The sequence below is a fragment of the Suricata suricatta genome, chromosome 2 (genome assembly GCF_006229205.1).
Source record: "Suricata suricatta isolate VVHF042 chromosome 2, meerkat_22Aug2017_6uvM2_HiC, whole genome shotgun sequence".
In the NCBI taxonomy this organism is placed as follows: Eukaryota; Metazoa; Chordata; class Mammalia; order Carnivora; family Herpestidae; genus Suricata; species Suricata suricatta.
In genome coordinates, this window is record NC_043701.1 from 53,202,170 (window position 1) to 53,226,535 (window position 24,366).

A 24,366-nucleotide genomic window follows, 5' to 3' on the forward strand; every position below is an offset into this window, starting at 1 on the left:
CAAGTTTGCTTGCCAGCACTATATACTGTCCTTGACATGATACAACAGATATTTAAGATAAAATTATTGGTCTACCATGGCAAAACTGATAATAAAAAAAATCTATCGGGCATTTTTCATAAGAAAAAGAACATAAATCCTTTTCCGATGTTGTCTTGTTTCTTTATTTCTTCTTCTTTTCTTTCTGCCTTTCTTTTGTTGCTTAAATGCTTATAAAGTAGTTTGATAGTTTATCTGTCCGATAAAAGCTTTTCTCACACTTTAATACTTTTCAACTTATTTGTATTGTACTTCTACAGTTACAATGATCAAGTTCTCCTTAAAACAAATTGAACTGCTTTTCTAAATTAATTCAGAACTTCCCTTGCTTAAAATGGATGCCCTTTTCTTTATACTGAAAACTGCTCTAACAGCAGATAACCTTGGAGTCAGGACATTTTCAAGACATATTAACCTCATGGTTATGTTCAATGTTCAACCAAAGCTAAAACCATGAGATAAACATTAAACGTGTCTCATTAAGGTTAAATTTAAAGTTAACCTCTGAGGATCTAATACCTGCAAAGTTTTGTTTATTGTCCAAATAATGTTAAGTATGGGGCAAGTATATTAACTTGGATTGTTTCCCTTGTCTAAACTCATTCTCCGTGAGAAAGTATTTGGGCATAAAGAGACTTATTTTCTTGAAATGACATATTTCAGAATCCTTTGCTCAGTACAAGAAGGATATAGAGTCTTGTTGGCCTAAACATGAACAAATGTAAAATGTTCCCCATGACTTTTTTCAAATCTTATACATCTTATATTCTGTCTCTACCCACAGTGAAAGATGAATATATCTTCAGAAAATAAATAATACTGTTATGAAGTCATTGTGTCTTGGTTTTCTGATCATTTAAGTTATTGCTACATTCAGCAGTAGAAGAATAAGTGGTTTAAAAACCCAACAGCTATGTTATGGTTAATTTTTTTTTCTGGTCAGTGAAGGAATTAGCCAACTATACATTTTTTTTACCAGTAAAATGAAAATACATATACTGCATTGGTTTCCTGACAGCATCGTTAAGGCGGAGTCATATTTCCAAATAATATTGAAGATTGGTGGTATAGTTGCATATAAATAATAATGGGAGTAAAATATCTGGTTTTCTGCTTCAATAGCAAACGATTTTAATTTTGTTAAAAAGATTTAAATTCACTGGCCAATGGGTGGACTTCATAAGGACAAATGGAGTCTATAATATACTGTTTTTAGATTCTGAATAAGAAATAGACTATCTCTATCTCAAACCTTCTCCAGGGCAAATAAGTAGATTTGTTTCAAATTCTAAAACTTATTGTCTTCCCCCCCTTAAATAATATTTCTTATTCATATAATCCTAGGAAGCATTAAATAATTATTGTTATGCAAAAGAAAAGCAAATTTAAAAAATCGTGCAATGGAGACCTTACTGGTATGCAAAACCCCTCCCCCATTCCAAAATACTAGTGAGATGGAAACAGGGAAGGCAGAGGGGCATATGGATTTTTTTTTTAAATAATAAAATAGAATTGTAGTATGGTAAGCTTTTCTTTCTGGAAAATTCTCTCAATACGTGACTTTTCGTACTTTTTGTCTTTTCCGTTTGCCAGCTAGAGCGGTACGGTGCCTGCATGAGCTGTTTCTCCTTCACTGGAGGCTGTTCGGCAATAAATTCGTGAAGAATAATAGCATGTGATCATTCTAGTTAAAGCAGTTATAACTGGTTAAGCGACCTTTCCCTCAAATGACTGTTTTCGTCGCCCTAAAGCAGTCTTCTTCTCCCCATCCCATTCCTCCCTTTCTCTTCAACAATGCCCCAACTTCCTCCCCAAATCCCCAGCTCCCAGCCGCCAGCAATCCTACACCGCAATCCTACAACTCTATTGTCCTCTTAAGCACGGAGGGATCCAGTCTGCCGAGGCAAGAAAGAGTCCATCGATGGGGAGGGAAGGGGAGTGGGGGGTGGGACGGGGAAGCAAATTGGGAAAAAAAAAAAATGCTCCTGCTGTCCAGAAGGAAGACGTAGACGGAGCCGCCAAGCCCCGAGCCCGCCGCGGGCTGCCCGGCCCGAGTTCCCGGCAGGTGGGGAGCTGTCCGGCGCGCAGAGAGTTAAAGGCATCATCGCAGCCATTAGAGGGAAAAGTTGCGGCGCGGCGAGCCCGGCGAAGTCCTCCAGCCCGCCCCCCTTGCCCACTCCCCACTTCCCGAGCTGGCTCGGCGTTTAGGGAGGGCAGTGATCACGCAAGCCGGAGCAGCGGGCTGACGTTGGACGAGCTGCCAGGTAGCTGAGAGCACGCAGCGAAGCAGCTGAGGCACTTCCCCGCGTTGCAAGCCCGAGTGTGGACTCGAAGCCTCTCCGAATCAGAGCCAGCCGGTTTTAACCTTCGCGAATTGCGCTCCCCTCTCCCCAAAGCCAGTCCTCGCGGAACGAGAAGCAGGATGTTTGCAGAGTCGAGCCCTGGGCTCTGAGACTGAGCCTCTGACACATTTACATTCCTTTCTTTTAGGGCTTTTTGGTTGTCGGCTATACTGATGTGACCCCCCTCCCCTTTTTGGAATGATGGGGATCTTTTTGGCGTATGTTGGATTTGTTTTCTTTTCCGTTTTATATGTACAACAAGGGCTCTCTTCTCAAGGTAAGTCTGTGCTCATTGGCAAATATACATTTGCTTGAGGAGGGTGTGTGTGTGTGTGTGTGTGTGTGTGTGTGTGTGTGTGTACATTCAAAGAACGGCCAAGCAGATGTAGTAACAGTGGAATAGTGTTCTGTTTGGCATTTTTCTTTAAAGTTTATTAAATAGTAGGCAAGCTAGATTTGAGAGCAAATCTAGTTGGTGCCTGACAATGAAGTGGGTTCCTCTGCAAACGCAAACACAGGGGTGTGTGTGTGTGTGTGTGTGTGTGTGTGTGTGTGTGTGCCTTGTATCTGTGTGCATGCAATGGGTAACCACTCATGCATACATAATCAGCGCAAACAAACAGAGCTGGGGATGGGGGGCTTTCCATTGCCAGTCCTCAGTGTAGGCAGAATTGGTTTAGAGTTTCCTTTTTCTCGATCCTTGCGACTTCGTTTGCATGTGTGTTTATCAAAGGACAGACTCCTCTGAGGACCCATAAAAAGGCACGACTTGCATTACAAACAGCAGCAGCAGCCTGCTGAATCCAGTTGTTCAGGACTTCGCAGGCTGCAGTGATCATTTCAGCACCACGAACAGATCACATCTCTGCTGCCGGAAGACTGCACCACTTCTGTAAGCAGAAATGCCATCTTCCTCCTTCCAGCTTCAACAGAAAAGTCCTTTTCAGAGCAGAATGTCTTCCTTAACATCTGTTACTTCCTTTAAGTATAAATACAGTTCCATTTCAGTGGAGATCGTTCTGGTATTTCACAAAATTTTGAAAAGAGATACTGATGGTGCCTTTCTTTAAAAAGTGGGGAGACAGTGCATCCACCCAAAATCAGTCCTCCAGCCCCCCAGCCCTCCTTTCCATGAGTCCGTCAGCCACAAATCTCTCTAAGACTACTTTAGGCAAACATCAGTTCTTTGCAAAGTGTCCCTTAAACAAGACAAGAACAATCACCCAAAGCATTCCATGCTGAAGAAATGCCTTTGGGAGAAAAGGAACGTTTCATTTTTGTGAGTTTCAGCTTAACTCTGAATTTTGCAGAGTTGCAGTGTCAAAATTGATAGTGAAAGGACTAAAAAAATATATATGGTGACTTCAAAACAGTCTTTAATCTGAAAATGAGGAGTGAGATTCTTACATGCCATGATGTACAGCAATTTACAGTGTGAGGGCTAGATGAGAACAAATATCAAGGTGAATCTAGAAAGAAATATTCACGGCTTAAAATGTGTGCAACTTGTTTCACGGCCGTGGTCTTAAAATTGCAATTGTTAATCATTGTTTTGATATATCAAGAATGTGCATTTTGACAGGTGATCATGATCCATTCTCTATTACGTGAACATCCAGTTAGTCATAGGTTGTTTAGAAACTTAGAGCAAGAGGCTCTCCTCATAGATCAGCTTGACAGATTTGTCAAAAATGGAGCTCACTGAATCCCTCTATAAGTTTTGTGTTGTGCTGCAGTCTGACAAAGGGTATGTGGGCATCTTGGCTAACAGTGGGGAGTTATTTGGCAAGCATGTTAACCTTTCCATTATCTGGACTTCATCAACAACAAAGTTATTTAGGCATGATCCCAAAAATGAGACAGGAAAGAGGCAAAGGGAAGGGGGTTGGGGAGCCAGACAAAGTCTGAGATGTCACAGAGGAGTTTTGTTGCCCCCTCCCCTTTTTTAAGTCCAAGAAAAAAATGTAGCGAGCTCTCAAGGAAAGAGAAGCTGATGAGAGTGGTGTGCACACTCCAACAAGATGCATTTCTGTTTTGCAGCAAAATTCACCGAGTTTCCACGGAACGTGACTGCGACCGAGGGGCAGAATGTGGAGATGTCCTGCGCTTTCCAGAGTGGCTCTGCCTCGGTGTATCTGGAGATCCAGTGGTGGTTCCTGCGGGGACCCGAGGACCTGGAGCCCGGGGCCGAGGTGGCTGGTGCGCAGGTAGCAGAGTCGCGTCACCCGCAACGCCCCCAGCGTCTGTCCCATTCACCCCCTTAGTCCTCTATGTGTCCAGCTTAGTACCTTATAGAGTACAGGGTGCCCCCGGGGGCCCTCCTGGTTCTGTTAGCAAGTGATGCCAGGAATGCCAGGCAGTGAACAGGAATGTGTCCTGCTGACATCACGTTAAAACCAAAGAGGAGTCTTCCCGGGTTAAAACTGGAAATAACTTTCTTTTTTTAGTACCGGCTATGGTCCAGCTGTCCATACACGACAACTGTGTTGATACATCCCAGGACACTCTCTTTTACTTTCGGGGACGGTGGAGTGGGGAGCGATTATTCTGTGTCTCCATCTCTCTCCTCTCTCTCCTCTCCCCCGCCCCCCCCCGTCACATACACACACACACACACACACACACACACACACACACACACCGTCAGTTCTCACGACTGAGGTAGAAAAGAGATTGGGGAGGAGGAGGAGAGAGAATGAAGGGAAAAGAGGAGGGGTAAGTGGAGGCGGGCAAGGGAGGGAGGGAAAGGGAGAAGAAAGAAGAAAGGCGGGGAGAGAGCTGGGGGGAGGTGGAAAGAGGCGGGGGGAGAAGGAAAGAGAGAAAGGGGTGCGAAGGGAAAGAAAATGGGGAGCGAATCATGGAGGGCGCGGAGGTGACTCCTGAGCACCCCGGAGAGGACGGAGGGGTGGGCTGAGAAGGGGGTGTGTGTAGAGAAACGGAGTAGAGGCTGGGAAAAGAGCGTCCGAGCAGAGATTAAACAATACAGCAGAAGAGGCGGCGGGCTTATAGGAGAGGAAAAAAAAAAAAAAAAGAAAAAGAAAGAAAGAAAGAAAAGAAAAGGGAAGGAAAGAAAAGAAAAGAATTTCTGGCAGAGACCCCAGGGAGGGGACGCAGGCCGGGAAAAGACGCAGAATCCCGTCCCAGCAAACTTCCATTCGCGCCCGCGCCCCCTCGCGTCCGGGACCCACCTCCCCGAGCGCGCAACTCGGCAGCGCCCCCGCGCGGTCCCCTCCCCGCGCCGCGGTGGCCTGGGCCGCGCTCGTCCTCGTCGGTGTGTTTTCTGAATCGCGCCACAGGGGACGGTCTTCCAGCCTCTGCTCGGGGCTCGCCGGCTGGCTCGGTCCGGACGGGGACCTGGGGGTCCCGAGTCTGAGAGTCGTCTCCTTGTCCCGCAGGTGGAGCTGGTGCCCGACCGAGACCCGGACAACGACGGTACCAAGATCAGCGTGAGTATCACAGCGACAGGCGACAGGGGGCGCGTTCCTTTGTCCGCGGCCAGGCAGGCCCAGATGAAAATGAGTGAATTTTAGGTTTTTTAAAAAAAAGCCTTTTAAGGAGTTGTCCCTGAGAAAGGCAATTTCACGAACGTAGAGCGAGAGCCTGTTTGTTCTTTCTTATTTCACAGGGCCCAAAAAAAATTGAGGCAGATTAAAAATAGATACAGTAAAATTATTTGCTTTAATATCGTATATACTTAAGCAATTACTAATGACTTATTTTGCCGGCCAAAGAGTGTGACGGTTTTTTTTTTCCTCACTCTTCTTAGCGTTAAATAGTTGTAAGACTGTAGGGCTGCAATGTTAATTTTCATTCAAAATCAAAGAAATAATTATCCTTTAATAGGAAGTAAAACATAAAGCATCCAAAAGGATATTGAAATTGAATAGAAAATACTGTTTTCAATATGATTCAAAATGTATGCAGTGTATTTCTAATGCCAGTGTTTAAAATCATATAAAGCCAAAGCCAATATAAATATAAAACATAATGGAGGACATTGACCTATTGACAATCTCGAGACATATTTCAACTGTCCTGATTATTACTTTTAATAATTCTATGTGAAATTAGAAATAAAAAGAAAATTGCATTCTTTTACTACACCACAATTGAAACCTCCTAGAATCACTTTATATTGATAGAACTGTCTAACTCATTTATAAATAATAAAGATGTTTCCATCACTAGAAATGAAATAGTTACATAATCAGGAAGTACAAGGGCTGCTTAGCATTATATATACTTAGGAATTTCCTTATAAAACAATGATATATATAAATTATAAAATACAAAATATTGTATATATTATATATAACTTTTATAATATGAAAATAATATTGTATTAAATAAATTAATCCTATTATTTATTTATTTATTCATTCTAGGAATCTAAAACTCCAATGACTTACATTAAAAAAGAAAATTCATTCTGAAGCTGTTACAATAGCAAAAAAGTGGCATAAAGTTGGAGTTATATCACAACCAAAAGTATAAAAGTATATTGCAGTAATAGAATCAAAAGTAAATATAGAATCTAAACATGGAAGCAAATATCAAACAAAAATAAGACAGAAACCCAAAACTACAATTTATCTTCATATACTTACTGTCTTTAGAATATTTCAATGCAATTATTATGATATCACATAATTATTGTTTTCATACAGTGCTAAAAAGACTTACTGGTAAAATTAATTATTGACAATACTTTTCTTAAATATTTCATTTTATATGCATGTATATGCGGCTAGATTGTTTACTGACCATTCAAGTTTCACCCTCCACCCATGCCTATATCTTCCAAGAAGCAGTAAGGAAAGCAGCCTCACACATCCTGAACTAAGGAAGCATGCAGTTAAGGTACATGGTCATGCAGACAGCTACTACATACAGCCCCTAACAGTATTATCTATGCCAAAAGTTAGTACAATCTAGTAAATCAGCCAAAGGTCTCCTGATAAACTGAGGTAGAAAGTAGTTTGTTCCCAGTTTACCTTCAGGGTGACCTTGGTCATGTCATGTGTCTTAAACCAGCGGTTGTTAAGAATTCTCAGGAATTCTTTTAGGGAACATTGATATGAGCTTCACCTCCTTGAGAGGCAGATTTAATGTTTCTGCATTAATCCAAATGAGACCATTTTCTAACAGCTCCCTAGATGATTCTAGTATGCAGTCAGTGCTGAGAATCATGGATCCAAACTCCCGAATCTGTTTACTCTACTGTAAGAAAATAATCATATAAATACTCCAATTATTTCAAACTCAACTGACTGTTTGAAACTATTAATCCTCATTAGTTTTGTAGTATTAGTACAGTTATACATAATTTTGCATACAAATAAACACACACTATGGCTATGGTTCAAACGTTGGAAATTGTATACATCTCTGTATGAAAAAAACAGATAAATGCTTCCCAAGTTTTCTTAATTACTTGGGGCCATTTGAAAGTATATGCCTTCTTAACTTCTTTTCTTTGCTTTTCAAAATCACCCAAGTCCTTAAATCCTCAGTGTCTTATGAAATCCATCATCCTGTCAATCATGGATAATGTATGATATATATAGAATCTAGCTGTTCTGATAAAGATACTTATGGATATATTGTATCCTGTCAATCATGGATAATGTATGATATATATAGAATCTAGCTGTTCTGATAAAGATACTTATGGATATATTGTATACATGTATATCAGACATAATATAAAATTATATATAATCTTACATATTACACTGACACATAATTTTTCTATTAATCTGGCATAAAAATTATTAGAAGAAATAAGAAAGCCAGTTTCTCTCTTGAAAATCAAACCAGTGTCTAAATGAAGGCATCTCTAGCTCCGGTAGCATAAAGACCCTGTCATTGCCAGGGGTATGTACTCTGACCATAAGACCAGGTGATATGAATATGTACCCTGAGTCATGCCACCCCATGACTATTGGCAAACCTGCATCAAACATCTGAGAAGAATACTTAATATTCAAGCCCTGTGTCAGTACCTTTAGTAAGGCACCCCCAATGTGGGGATAAAAACACTCGCTCACTTAAACCCTGTTGTCACCAAGAACATGTTTTTGTGATCTCTCAGAGTTGTTGCCTGCAATGAAGACAAGAGGCTGTACAAACTGTGTCCTTTACCTTATTATGTTTGTGCTTCATCCAACGGAGCTAACCAGGCAGAGGTCAATCCCATGGTTGGAAAATGGCAGACCTGGAACCTAGGATCTGGGGACCACATGGCTAATAGAATCTGGCGCTGGCTGGATTGAACTAATTATCCCTTGATTTTGTGAAGCCAGTTGTTAGTGCAATGGGATAAATACGACCTTCGTATTTGACTGTTGAGAAAATAAATAGCTCTCTGACTGTGGCTCCGAGGCTATTAAGCCCCTTTAATTTTCCAACATTAGCAAGCTTGGGAGCCAGTATGGGAACACAATCATTTGATGTAGCACTTTATTTTTTTTCACCTGCAATTTTTCAGACTGTGAAAGTCCAAGGCAATGACATCTCTCACAAGCTTCAGATTTCCAAAGTGAGGAAAAAGGACGAAGGCTTGTACGAATGCAGGGTGACAGATGCTAATTACGGAGAGCTGCAGGAACACAAAGCCCAGGCCTACTTGAAAGTCAATGCCAACAGCCATGCTAGGAGGATGCAGGCCTTCGAAGCCTCGCCCATGTGGCTGCAGGATATGAAGCCTCGCAAGAATGTCTCAGTGGCCATTCCCAGCAGCATCCACAGCTCTGGCAACCAGCGAATGCACTCCACAGCCAGCCCTCAAGCGGTAGCCAAAATCCCCAAACAAAGTCCACAATCAGGTATGGAAACCCATTTTGAGCCTTTCATTTTACCACTCACAAACCTTCCCACGGGAAGATCGGTCAAGTAGAGTAGACAGATTTATGTTTGATGGTTGTAAAATTGGAGACCTAGTGCAGTTGAAATAATAATGAGATGAAGCCCGTGGAGTTTGAGGCTCGCCTTCACAGAGGACGTGAGTCGCCCCCTTAGTCTCTGGCAGTGCTACATGTCCAGGGGACCTAAGAGCTGGACTTGTTTCCCCTCCTTCTGTATTTACACCTTATAAGAACAGTAAATCATGTCATGTTGGTTGCATTATAAGTGCATGTTCATTTTCTCTACAGATTTATGTATCGATAATGGCCCAAATTAAGAGACTTTCACTTAATCAAAATGTAAATGAAAGGGACAACACATTTTCACCGGCCCATAGCTTTAAGGCAGGATTGTTCTCCAAGGGCTTTTGATTTTGAAGGAGAAACTTCAGCTGCCTGTGATGAAAGTGATAATGATAATGGCAGGAAGTGAGAGGGGATGAAAGGCAGTAAGTGGTGCAGAGATTCGGCAACTCCCGCAAATGTGCCTTCGATGCCAATTTAGGAGCTTAGTCACACATTTCCCAAGTCAGCTGTGCAAGTTAAAGCTGTTCTGAATAGCATTAATTTATGCAATCACTCAGCCAATGGAAACTCATTGAAGTTGTAACCTTGATGTGGGATAAAGGCTTCTTGGAATGAGCAGTCCCCTGCACGACCCTGTGACTGTTCTGTATTTTGTTCAAACCCTTGACGTGATATTACAGGATGAAGGGAGCATAAGAATATTTAATTTATCATTCTTTGAGTTTTTCCCTTTACAGCTTATTATTGGAGAATTATTGATACTATTCTTGGTAATAGCAAATGACATGGCTAACATTCAAGGTCACTTTAGCCATCATATACAAAAACCCGGTCATTTCATTAGGATGATTTCAGATACAGATGTACATATATATTAAATATTTGCTGGTGAACAGCACTTTGAAAATAATATGTGCCAACCTAGGCTTCCTTTTTATTCATCAGGTGCTAATGGATATGATGTGTGGAGAGCTTGACTCAGGGTCCCTTGGAGTTTGCGTGGGTGAACTTGCCTTGGTCATGGCAGTTTCTGCCAGTCTGATGAATAAATAGCTTAGCCCCTTAGCCTCTCTAAGGCTCAGTTTGTGTGGCTTTGTCTCATTTTCTTCTTTATCATCTCTTTTGTTTCCCAAGTTAAAGAAGAAGACCATAGCTAGAATATATGTACATATATATATATTTATGAATGTATATACACATATACATATGTAACATACACACACACGCACGCACGCACCTAGTGGTTAGAATTTTTGTAACCATTATTTGATAAAGATTCAATGTTTTTGGAGACATTGTCCCCCTCCCCTTCATGCAAAAACAAAAGAAGGAAGACACTATATGCAAAATTACAAAGAAGCCTCAGCAGACAGTTTACAACCTTATTAGTGAGACTCCAAATCATGGAAGTGGAATTAGTAGCCTACATAGAATATTCCAAACTAGAGATCATAAATCTGTTCCGTTGAGGAAAATCAAATGGATTCCCTCTTCCAATGGAGGATTTTAAGCCTGGACGGAAATGTTCTATTTCTAAATTATTTACTTTTGGATTCAATAATGGACTCTAAAAATAGCTAACTTATCTTAATATATTTTTCTTAGTATTGTGATTGGAGTTAAATGGTAAAATTCTAAGTATCTTCTAACAGTTTTCAAATAGGAATCACTGCTTATTTTTTCACCACACCACCAGCCTGACTAGTTTTCTCTAAAGCAAAATAGAAGAAGGGATATGCATGCATGGATATATGCATATGGAAGATGGGGTGCTGACTTCATGCACAAGCACCCAGATATGCATCCAAAGCCATCTGCTTGTAGCAAAGATTAACATGGAATATATCCACATCTTTCATTTCTATGTTTTTCTACCAATAGAAATACTGGAAAATATTTTTGATACATTTAGTAACACTTTTTAACTACTTCAGCATCTGGGGTTGCCCACACCCCCATTCTATACTTGTGTAAGTTTCTGAGCTTGCACAATTATTGTATAAAATACAGTATCTGGGATGGATATTTATATAGTAGATTCACTGTAATACCTACATCCTGATTTATAATTTTGCTTTATAATTTTCCAGGTTATATCCAAATAAAGCTGATTTCAATACCCATGCTTCATTTATTCACTCTCCATCCTTCCAAGAGCTTCTACGCCAGGCACAATGACACAAAAATGGGAGACATACTTCCTCTCTTTGTGAGCAGAAAAAATATTTGTAAATTCCATTCATCATGCATCTTTTTTTTTCTTATTCTATTAAAGGCAAGAGATGATGAAGACACAAAAATTAAAACCTTGCTTTTACAGGCCAAGAGCAACAGCAGCCTCTGTGTTTTCACTATAGGAGGCACACTTCATCATTGGTACATATGACACTGTAATGTTAACCTGTGGTACAAAAGGCTGGTTTATCTGGCCTTTTCTCTTCTGATAGGCTTTGACCTTGGTTGACCAAATTATTTAGGCTGAGTTATTCAACTCTTAATTCATAGAATTTTTCTGTCAAAGAATTTCTGTCGCTATACAAGACAAGCATTAAGTGAAAGTAATTCTGTATATACACCTAGATATAATGTTCAAATTGTTGTACAATTAACTAGTTTTCCTAAAACATACATTTACATGCACACGCACACACAAAAAAAGAAAAATGGGAAAAAGTCTATTACCATCTACATATCACAAGATAAAGATAGATTTAACTATCATTTAATGTAGCTAGTCCCATATTTTCCCCCTATTTTTCCAAAAGTTAGTGAGCATGTGATGGGACCCTCTGGCTTTAAACTGTTTATGACAGCTTTTCAATTCACTTGATAATGCACAATTAAAACCGAAATAATAAGGGGTAATGATAAAGCAAACAGACACAAAGCTGGCTTTTGCAACCCTTTGTTTTCTCATTTCCAATTCTTTTGAACTTCAGTTTTGTGCACCCATGATTAACATTGAAGAAATGTCCTGTAGATGTTCTGAGAAGGAAGAATTCCTGATTCTAGTTCCACCTTCACAGAGACACCCAGACTGGAGCGCTCACCCCTCCCCAAACCCCTCACTATACACACCATTGTCTGCTAACTTCTGGTCTCATCCCCCTTCCCAAAGCCAAAGGTGCCCTCTACAGGCCACTGTCCAGTCTGCCATTTGTCCCCCTCTTCCTTCTCTGCTACTGGACCCCTCCCCACGCCTGGGAAAACTGACCAACCGGTCTGAATGCACCAGACACAAACCACCATCCGGCAGGGGGCGCCGGCGCCCACGCCGCCTTCCTAGCACCTCCTTCTCTGCACGCCCCCTCTCCCCCCGCAGTCCAGTCCACAGCCCGGTCCCCTCGCCTCTCCTGTCTTGTCCTGCGCAGTTGCTAGGAACATCAGTCTTCCCGTGTCCTCTTGATTGGCTCTTAGAGTTTGCCCCTCTTTGTTGGCTTCTCCCAACAAAGACCTCTCTTGAATGTAGACTTGTTCCATTCTGAATTCCATGAACTTCTCATCCACTTTTAGGATTTCCACTGCTAACTTTCCCTCAGAAAACTCCTCCACCCCTGCTTCCAATTCTGATTTCTTTCTGAAGAACCAGACTGGGGTTACCTGGGGTCGGCTCCTCAGTGCATGTCGGCATGTGCCTTCTACAGGCACTGTGGCAAGGGAGAGATGGCTGCACTTTAGTTGACTGCATCCTGCATCCATTGAGATGTGGGGCTTTTCCTCCCTGCCCCCCAACCGGGGCTGGCCTGAGACCACTTGGACAGGAAAGTATAAGGTAATGTTATGCAAGTAATGCAATGCCAGGTCCAGACCTAGCCTTTCTGCTGTTGGCTTTTTAGCTTTCTAGCCTTTCTAGCTTCTGCTGTTGGCCTCTCAGCCAGGCACCATCTAAGTGCAGCTACCTTGAGACCATCTTGCTGAGTGGAGTGAAGCCTAAGAGGGCCAGCCTTTAACTTCTGCCTCCACTGCTATTTCAACCAGCACCTCACAGCTGAGCCCAGCTGACATTGACTCCTGAGAAATAATGAAGGGTTGTAGGGTGAGTTGTTTCACAGTGATCCCTAGATTAGGCCCCTAAATGCAAATAACTCAAAACTGAATTTATTTCTTAGCTTCTTCACCAAAAAGAAATGTTCTTCCACCAGTGTTCCCAAATCCTTTTAATAACATGATCACCATCACAGGTCTTGTGGAAACCTTGAAAATGTTCTTATTTCTATTTATTTCGGTTGCCACAATGAATTCGTTATGCAGTCCTACCAATTGTCTCTTTAAAATATCCTTGAACAACTGCATTTTTTCCTGTTCCACCAACAGGGACTTTGTTCTCAAGATAGGCCTTCTACCCTTTCCCCATCTCTTACAACAGCTCCTAATATTCTGCCTGTTTAAATTCTAATGCATTGAACAGATCATGACAGAGCAAGTATGAAATAATTACTGTTTCCAAAACACCATCATAAACTTTCATGGTGTAATTTCCAGCCTTGTTTCTCCTGAGTTCCCAGTCCTCAGGCCCATAATCTTCTTAATTGATATTTCCTCCGTGTTTTCAGATACTGTTTTACCTCTGTGACTTTGCAAATGTGTTTTCTCTTCGTGGGCCCATCCCTCTTTGCTGAGTTCCTACTCAAATGCAAATTCTTTTCCGAAAGCTTCCTCCTTAGTCTCAGAATTGGTTGTTTCCTATTTTGGGGCTCTGAAGCACCTTGTTGACACTTTGATGCCATTGTTGTACCCTGCACTGTAGGATTTTTTCCCCCAGGGGCTTTTCTCCTTTCTTGGCTGGATTCTGCCCGACATTCTGGGAAGCCTCTGTCTCAGGCACGAGGGGATAGTCAGTCATCCAACAAGAAGTTGTAGGCTGCAAATATTACAATTTACATTTGTAATCCTCCAGGTGCTTAGAGCAAGTGGACTTCATGCTTGCTGGAGGAAAGGGAAACAGAGAGAGATAGTAAACCTCTGTTTTTCTCTTTTTTTCCCTTATAATTATATTTGCATAAATAGATAATACTGCCACTATTCCAAAACTGAATGAGACTCTAAACAGTGTTTCTTAAAGTGTAACGGAGACAACCTAAGCCGACTTACCAAGGGAGCTTGTTAAAAGTTCATATTCAAAAATGCCACCCAAGACCTACTGAATGAAAGTCTCTGAACCTAGAACCAGAAAGAGGCATTTTTGTGTGCAGCATATTACAAAATTCATTAGCTCTAAAAAAGTTCTTCTAGGTGAGGAAAGAATTTTGTAGCATTTCCTATGAGATACGCATGCATGTGTCCTGTGCTACAGTTTTTGGAACTGATCTTTTGCCATTATTTATTTTCCGTGGAGAGATGGACTTGTGCAAAGCTGTGCTCTTCACTCCCGTGACCCACAGCTGGCACTTACAGGAGATCTGGCCATGGCTATGGCGTAGTTCTGTTTCTGCGTGTGGAGTCTTTAGTCACTCAGCAGGGATGCGGATTCTCTGAACTCCGAAATATGATGATTGTGTTTTCACCAGGAGGTGAACTTGAACACTGAGAGGCAGCTGCCTGGCAGCTGCTAGATGCCCAGAGGTCCCTGGAGCTCCTTTGCCAATAAATATGGCTGCTTTCCAAAAGTGGCCAGATTTAGTAAGGATGATCTTGCAACAGAATTCAAAGCTGGCGGGGGTTGGGAGAGGGGGAGGCAGCCAAGGGGCTGAGGGTCTTGCAGGAGATTGTTTCCTCATTTAAAATATGAGAAAACGGTGTGCTGCATACAGGTAGATAGCCAAAGATATAATTTAGACCTCAATGTTGATTTTGGTTTAAATGATCCAACTTGGCTGCTTACACAGGTTAAATTAATTTGATCATCGTAATTCTATCAGTTAAGTGGCTTCTATGTAAATCAAGTGTCTATGAATAAGATGAAAAATAGATTTGAGGCAGTGCTTTAGATATACAGGCCAAGGAATCTGCGTCAGCTGTGTTTGAACCAGAATTATGTATATTAAAAGTCCATACTGGCTAAATTCCCTCATAAACCATATTTAACTCATTGAAATTCAGCAACTAGCTGGGTCTAGAAAACCAAGGGCCAGCTATGGGTTGGAAGGGCTTCTCTATGCATGACTGGCCACATTAAGGTTTACCTGTGGTTTCCGGTAGCTCTGTAATTGCAGAGACATAAAGCAGACTGGCCAGTGTTCTAAGCTCTTGGGATTTCAGAAAGCTGCCAGGGGAGCAGCTATCTGGACAGATGACCAAAGGTTTGAGAACTTGCTGGAAAGACTAGTTCTGTTGGCCAAAGTAACACACATTTTAAAAGAGAAAAGGCAGGGGTCCTTCTCCCAAGGAACACCGCTGCCATCTATGGTCTAACACAGGTGCATTCATATCAGCTGCAAGGGGCAGAAATAAATAGGAAGGAATTCCTTAGAGCCTCTGCCTCTCGCCCTGGCAGTCACCAACAGGGGCAGTAGGCACCTCTGTTCCCATCTCCTCATCTGCATCACTCATAGCTGGGCATGTCTTCATATTCTCATTTATTAAATGGAAACTATGGTAAAACCCTCACCGAGTTTTGAGAATTAAATGAAATTAGATATAAAGAGAGCTTGGCATTGATCAAGCCCTCAATAAATGATAACTAGTTGTTATATGAATAGGACTATTGTTGCGTGTGCTTTTTTTTATTACGATGATTATTATTAGGAGCAATGAGGTCCTGAGAGTAAATGGTCTACACCACCTGGCTCTGCCCTGGTGGCATGTGTGTGTTGAGTGTGTGTAGGTGGTGAATTAAAGAAGGAAGACGGAGTCTTCACTCCTAGCTTACGTTTTGTTGTGTATCATTTCAGAACTTCCTTTTTTACTTCTGTCACAGTGCCATTAGTGGATGATAAATTTCCCTCTAGATAACCATCCTAAGTATATTGGCCACCAGCTGTCTTGCCCAAGGTTGTAACTAAATCCTGACTGCAAAGCATAATAAAACTCCAAAGGATTGTTAAGACTTTGAACTGTGTGGCCTGAATAAACAACGTGTATTTGGAAACCACAATTATATACACTGGCTGCTCTCTTCATTAATTTCAAGCTTTCCAGAAATGACCCTCAGAATTTTTAAAATCTTAAAATAATTTTAGATATATCTGAAAACATAAACAAGCGAGACTAGATAAAAGCTTTAAAAAGAGAAAAAAAAAATAAAATGGATTTAGATAAACCAATAAACCCCAGGTTGTTTGTTGAGTGAGCTGTGTACAGAATATCTCTGAACCTCAGGAGTCATTTATGAAACTGAGATATTAACACATATGTCCTAAGGCCCACTTCCAGCAGTGACATGATATAGTTTAACTATCAGCGTAAACCTGGTAGTGGTTGGTTCCTCTTTCTTTACCTACCAGATATTGAAGCATATTATTAAATAACTATGATTAAAAAGATAGTAAAGGAACATAAACATGAATAGAGATGAAAGAAGAAGCCTGGGGAACTCTAAAATTACATAAAACAATATTTATGATGAACTAAAAAATACAAGAGTTAAGAAAGGAATTATTTAATTAATAAGTAACAGAAAAACATTGCCATAATTTATGATGTCTATTCAAATGAACTCAAATTAATCAAAGAGCCAAGCAGAAAAGCAAAATCAGATATAAGAAGATTAGCATAAAATCAGACACCTGAGGCTCTGAAGATTTAAAATTACAAAATACACAAGTGAAAATAACATTTTACTGTAAGTAATTTAAAACATGTGTTTAATTAAGTCAAATGTAAAAAACGATGCTGCAGACAAGGAAATAGGTGTATCTGATACTTTGGTAAAGAAGAAAATGTCAGTTTTACATATGCTATGATTATGCGCTCCATTCCAAATGACTTAGAGACAACAAAATACCCTTACACCAATTCTCTATTTGACAGCAATACCCAAATAGAAAATGTTTGCGACATCATAATAATTCTCAACAGTAACAACAACAACAAAAGATATAAAATTCTAGTTTTCTTTTTAAAGACAATAACAAGCTTTCTAAATATGAAGACCATTAGAACACTTTGTTCACAGAGTTTAGGTTTGAATAAATGAATAAATATGCTGTGTCTTTGGGTGGACAATCTCAATTTTTAAAATGTCATGGTTTTCAAAAGTATTTGTAGACTTGATGAAGTCTCAGTCAAATCCCTAGTCTTTTTTTTCCAAATCTGACACATATAATCTTGGCAAAGATTTTTAGAATCAACCTGTATCATCAAGGTTACAGTATGACTCAAGCATTTTGGTATATGATTACCTGCATGGTGAATTGGTACTTTCCTTCTTGAGGAAAATTTATCTGGAAAGATCAGTCACAGAGCTGTGGACTGTGTGGCCCACTTGTGCTTGAAGTCATATTCCTGGGAGGAGATTCCAGAAAGATCAGTGGTGAAGCAGGCCCAGACCCATGCTTATTACAGAGGTCTTCCCTAAACCAGAAGTCCCCAAATGAGCAAGAGTAAGGAAGTTACTTAATGAATGTGTTAAAATGTCAAAACCATACAGTGACTATTACACAGCTTCTAAAATAAAGTTTTAATGAAACTAGTTGAATTCAATACATAATATAATATGAAAAATACCAGATACAGAACATTAAAGTAAAAAAGATAGAATACAAAACTTTAAATCAATCTGAGATACTTACATAGAAAAATAATAAGAAATATATGAAAATGTACATCAGAAGTCAAGGTGTGTGATTTTTTTCTAATGGTTATTTTTGAGAGAAAGAGAGAGAGAGAGACAGTGTGAGCAGAGGAGGGGCAGACAAGAAGAGAGAGAGACACAGAATCTGAAGCAGGCTCCAGGCTCCAAGCTTTCATCACAGAACCTGACTCGGTGCTCAAAATCATGAACTTATGAACTGTGAGATCATGACCTGTGCCAAAGTCAGACACTTAACTGACTGAGCCACCCAAGTGCTCCAAGATGTTATGATTTTTAATTGCTTGATTATTGTGTGTGTATAATTAATAATTATACAGTGATAGTTTATTAATTTTGTTATGTTGGGGAAAAACATGCTATTTAAAATTTCACAGATTTGGGGGCATCTAGGTGGCTCAGTTGGTTAAGCATCTGACTTCAGCTCAGGTCATGATCGCCCAGGCCATGAGCCAGAACTTCTCCTTGGGCTCTGTGCTGGCAGCTCAGAGCCTGGACCCTGCTTCAGATTCTGTGTCTCCCTCTCTCTCTCTCTGCCCCTCACTTGCTCATGCTCTGTTTCTCTCTCTCAAAAATGAATAAATGTTAAAAAAAATTTAATAATAACAAAATAAAATAAAACTCCCCAGATTTCAAGATAGTCTGATGACAGCTCATGACAGAAAACAAACAAATAAAATATATTTAACAAATAAAAAAAGGCAAAGTAGAATAATGGTATGCAATTGTGGAGGTCATGACAAATTAAAAATATATACACCCATACATGTGTGTGTACACGCACATATTTATACATATATGCACACGTGTGTGCACATGTATGTCAGAAGTCCTAGCATGGATGTGGTATACTCAGAAATTCTAGTAGTGTCAAGGTTAAGAATACTGCATATTATTTCCTGTGAGCTGGATGGATAATCTGACCATCACATTATTTTTTTTGTTCTTATGAATGTAATGAATTTGATCTTGGTAAATTTATTTTGATTAAACTAATCAAACACATATAAAGTCCATAAATTAAATATCATGGAATCATTTTTCCTCTCAGTAGTGTGACTCATTCAGTCCCCAATTCAGAGGGAGTTCCGAGGGGTGAGCAATGGTGCAGTCACTGAGGCTGTCAAGGAAAATTAGTACCCTGGAGGATTTATAAATGATAATTATGTTTTATTTAACGTGTCTTTTAAAAAGTCTGAGAGAGCATTTTTGCATGAATTTAGAATCCTATATGCATAAAACAAACCCAAGATAGGTTAGACTCTTGGTGTTTGAGTTAAAGCAAATTGTAAAACTAAGAGTTAGGATTCCCTATTCCGTGAAACTGATGACTATGGAGCTATTGAAAAAGTAAAATGCAAGAAATTACATGAGGCAATTTTATTAGCTTCACAGACAAAAGTACTTTAATAACGATTCAGTAATGCAGTCACTATATTTTAAAGTAGAAAGCTCTTAAGCATTGAGCAACGCTTGAGTTTTGATTTTTCTGATTAAATAAATTTATTAATTTTCTCACTTCCTTAGCATTTTAAGTGATTAATTTGGAAAATGCCACATGTAGGAAGCAAACTGTAAGATCACAACTACTAGATAGAAAAAAAAACCTTTAGAATGTTTCAAACAATCTTAAAGGATACATATTTTGAAAATATGAACTACATTTAGATATTTTGGGGGGTTAATGCTGTGTCTAAATATTGTATTTAGCATGTAATTAGAGTTAAATAAATGTTTAAGGATTGAATATTATGTTTTGGTTTATGTATAGTACAAATCACTTAGGATAATACCACTGCTGGGAAGATGCATGGTTTCTTTTCTTTTCATATTTATTTATTTTTGAGAGAGAGCGAGAGAGAAAGAGGAAGAGACAGGGTTTGAGTGGGAGAGGGGCAGAGAGAGAGAGACACAGAATCTGAAGCAGCTCCAGGCTCTGAGCTGTCAGCACAGAGCCCGACGCGGGGCTCCAACAATGAACGGCGAGATCGTAACCTGAGCCAAAGTCTGACACTTAAGCAACTGAGCCCCAGGCACCTCCAGATATGTGATATTTTATGTAATTCAGTCAATCTACAAGAAAACAACCTCAGGCCATTTGTGCATTAATGGAGAGGATTCGAAGATATAGTTGGACCATCCTTCATTACATACCAGGACAACAATATTGGTGTCTTTAAAGTTGTATTTAGTAACAAATTATGTTTAGGACATTTGATGAGCAGTCCCCAGTACCTACATATTTTTCTTGTAGGTAAATGCTTTGATAAAGGAGATATGTATTTTTTTTTAAATCTTGCTTCAAATATCTCTGTTGATTACTTAATTCTGATGGCTAAGGTAATATAATTTGTAAAAAAAATTCTAATGTAGATAATATTGAAGTAGCTGGATTAAAGAAAAGGATAAAACCATTGGCTTAAATTTAGAAAATATCTGGCTAAAGTCTCAAAACATTAAAACGATTAAAAGCACACCAATTTTAACCTAAGAAAATGTTAAAATAGGTGTGTTGCCAGAAGCTATGTAATTGATGTTTTTCTAGGTCCGATTGACATTGGTTCCTCAAATAAATTTTTCCTCAAAAGCAAACATTGCTGTACAATTAAAATGGATTTTTTTCAAATGTTTATTTATTTATTTTGGAGAGAGAGAGAGGTAGAGAGCAAGCAGGGGAGGGACAGACAGAGAGGCAGACAGAATCCCAAGCAGGCTCTATGCCAATATGTGGGCCTCGAACTCACAAACCATGGGCTCATGACCTAAGCCTAAACCAAGAGTCAGACACTTTACCAACTGAGCCACTCAGGCACTCCAAAGTTGATTTATAAATGTAGGATGGGCGCCTGGATGGCTCAGTCGGTAAGCGTCAGACTTTGGCTCAGGTCATGATCTCACAGTTGTGAGTTCAAGCCCCACATTGGGCTCTGTGCTGACAGCTGGGAGCCTGGAGCTTGCTTCAGATTCTGTGTCTCTTCCTCTCTCTACCTCTCTACTGCTCACGATCTGTCTCTCACTCTCTCTCAAAAATAAATAAACATTAAAAAAACTTAAATTATGCAAGTTACTGTATAAATTATGTTGAAATCTTTACTTTTCAATTTATAAAAGAAGATAAGTGAAAATTGAAATCACATTTCTGCAGGTATTTTTCTTTCCCTCTCTTTCCTTGACTTCTGTTTCTTCACTCTGAGTGCCTCAGTTACCACTTCTCTAAAAGTATGAATGTGTTTCTTTAATGAGAATTCTTCCCTGGTGATGTAAGGGGAGGAGTGATCCATAACAAAATGCAGTGAGTGCAGATGGAAAGAAAAATTCTTCATTTCACCAATTAGTGAGTGAGTGCTCAAATCTGAAAATACTGCTTTCTTACCTCTTCACTCAGTAATCAGTAATTCTAGCTGTGGTACACTCTTTTTTTTAAAAAAATATTTATTTATCTAGAGAGAGAGAGAAAGAGAGAGTGCACATTGGGGAGGGGCAGAGAGAGAGGGAGAGAGAGGAGAGCAGGGCAGAGAGAGGGGCAGAGAGAGGGTGGAGGGGCAGACAGAGAGGGAGAGAGAGGATACCAAGCAGGCTCTGCTGTGCCTCAGGAACCATGAGATCAAGACCCGAGTCAAAATCAAGTCCGATGTTTAACTGACTGAGTCTCTCAGGCGCCCCTGTGGTGCTCTTTGTGTCAGCTCCCTCACTCAGGGCAGACAGTCATAGCCTATTCTGAAGCAAAGTCATTCCACCTGGATCCCAGTTGTCTTCATAATTCCCTCTATTACATTCCCCAGCTTGAATGTGCTCATTTAAGTTCTTTGAGAAACGTGGCAGTGGTTCAGCAACATTGTCAGTGCAACAAAACCACAAGTGTGTGCAGTCCCTAACAGGGACTTTGTGATCACTCCAACAAGATGTGGATTAATATCTACCTTTGCATTATGAATAAAGAATATGCTAATTAATAATGAAAACACACATGCAGGAAGCGTATTTAAATTCCCTGGGTAAAGAGTTGCAAGTCTGTCTGCAGCGTCAATTTATATACTGGTGAATGTATTGCTAATAATAAGTCATTCTTATTCATGCATTAAAGGAGTTATTAAATGTACATGGTATTAAAAAATTCACCCTGAAAACATGTTGTTTTCCACTAATTCATATTGTTCTCTATTCCGTTTTGTCAAAGCAGCTCATATTTCCAAATATTTCTAGTAGGCAGAATTGAGAGTCTAGAGTTTTCAGGCATGAGGAAATCACCAGAGGAAATCATGATGAAAATTAGCTTTTGGAGTGAAACAGAACTGGTTTGGAATGTCAAGGGCACTACCCACTGGCTGGGTAAACTCTAGCACACAGCTTCAAGTCCTTAATCAGCAAAAGGTTACCATAACTTCATGGGATCACAAGCAGAGGTCAAGAAATAAGAAATGTTCAAGACATATTAGCTGCTGCCATGCTAATCATCATCTGATCTACACTAACATCAGTCTTACTTGGATGAATGAGTTACAGTGAAAGGGAGTTGTTTTGAGATGCACTATGGCCTTAGCAGGTGGAAGCCACCATCACTTTATATGTGCCTTCTCAAGTCACTGCAGAAGGTAGAAATCCCGAAGTCCTGCCAAGGCAAAGTTCTGGAAAATTCTGTGGTGAATGGCATATCATCTTGTCAGTTAGACCTTGTGTACGTGGGCAAATGCACTTTTCCCCCCCTCAGCTCTAATAAGAGGCCTCAGGACTAGAATAGAGGTGTAAGCAAGAAAGGAAACTTAAGCAGCTGCCCTGCCAACATGCTGGGGCACAATAAAATAGGCAATTTATGTATTAGGTCAAAATGAAGCACATTTCTTCTAAAAAAAATGGATTTCTGGAAGAAATTGGCACTGGGTCCATAAGAATTCTAATAAAAAGATATTCTTTTCAAAAAACTATAGGGTAAAATCATCCTGCTACTTGACCTTTCCCCTTAAATAGTGATTTAGTATGTGCAAACCTGAATAAAAATTGCATTAAAAGCTAGCCCAAATTTTCTCACACAGCCATTTTCATTTCTTAAAGCTGGAATCTGTAATGAAAGAGAAGTATGTCAAAGGGCCTGTCTCTTCTGAGAGCTGTAATGGACACTCATTCTTTATAAACTCAGCCTCCTTACAGACCAAAACCAAAAAGGATTTGACGATCGCTTCCTTTTTTATTGGAGCATTTTCATTTTTAAGTTTGTTCAGATGATAAACCTTGCAAGTGTTCACTTTTACAAAATAAAGACTCTGGAGTAAGACCATGGAGCCACACGGCAGGAGAGAAATTGTTTTCTTTCTCTTTTCTTGTTCCTTTTAATTCCAGTGGATATTCAAACAAGAAAGAGAAGAAAATTATGCCCAAATTTATAGACAGATGCCCTGAAGTGTTATTGTTCTTCATAGCTAAGCCAATGAAAAGTGGTACTCACATAGGAAATAATCCATCAGAAAATATTCACAACCAAGAAAAAGTGGGTATTTGAAGAGCTGGTAAAATTGAGATGGAATAAATTGTCTAGACCGCTGTCTCAATGCTCCACCTGGTTCTTTGAATTCAATACCCATATCCTCTTCTAAAGCTTTTTCCTGGCAGACAAGAGCTCCTGTGGTCTTTCCCTCTCAGTAACCCGTGACGGCACTTTGAGAATCAACTTTAACCTTTTTGGTCATAGGCTATCAAATTGACTTAAAAATCTTGGAAAAAAGAAGTTCTTAGAAAGAGGAGGGCATATAAGAATAATGGAGACATCCTTTACTCAAATATTTACGTTAATTTGGACAATCCGTAAGCTTTCAAAGTCTATAAAACGAAAAGGTTAAAATATTATGTCATGTGATGGTTGGTACACTATAAGGAGGAAAACAAACTTTACTTATTATTAAAAAACCTGATGATGTTCTTATATCCAATATTCATCAATCCAGAGTTGGGGAAAAGAAACTTTAGATCAATTTTTTTTCTCTGAAGTATATTACGGTTAGTGCATTTTCTCTGAAAAGATTAAACTCAAATAATAGCTTCACATCTTGATTTAACAGATGTGGAGACAAAGGGGCAAGGTTGTGGCCTCAGAGAATTTCTGAAAAAAAGTGTGTCCTTTAAAAAAAAATTTTTGATGTTTTATTTTATTTTTGAGAGGGAGAGACAAAGACAGAGCATGAGTGGGAGAAGGGCAGAGAGAGAGGGAGACACAGAATCTGAAGCAGGCGCCAGGCACTGAGCTGTCAGCACAGAGCCCCACGCGGGGCTCAAACCCATGAACTGGGAGATCATGACCTGAGCTGAAGTTGATTGAGCCACCCAAGCTCCCAGTCCTTTTGGTTTGTTTGTTTTTAATGTTTATTTATTTAAA

The 24,366-nt window shown here is 39.8% G+C and overlaps 1 protein-coding gene across 5 annotated transcripts in view; it reads left to right on the forward strand.

The window, feature by feature from the left end:
- Positions 1-1,829: 1,829 nt before the first annotated feature.
- Positions 1,830-24,366, forward strand: part of VSTM2A (V-set and transmembrane domain containing 2A) — a 29,259-nt gene continuing 6,722 nt past the window's right edge. Inside the window, exons 1-5 of one of the 5 annotated variants that reach the window (XM_029926288.1) lie at positions 1,830-1,942; positions 2,530-2,658; positions 4,422-4,588; positions 5,777-5,827; positions 8,872-9,208. In XM_029926288.1, coding sequence (XP_029782148.1) covers positions 2,580-2,658; positions 4,422-4,588; positions 5,777-5,827; positions 8,872-9,208 — 634 coding nt within the window. In that variant the 5' untranslated portion in view covers positions 1,830-1,942; positions 2,530-2,579. Of the gene's footprint in view, positions 1,943-2,050; positions 2,659-4,421; positions 4,589-5,776; positions 5,828-8,871; positions 9,209-10,258; positions 10,395-24,366 lie in introns of those variants that run through there. The other 4 variants (XM_029926297.1, XM_029926326.1, XM_029926307.1 and 1 more) reach the window with 4 other exon arrangements.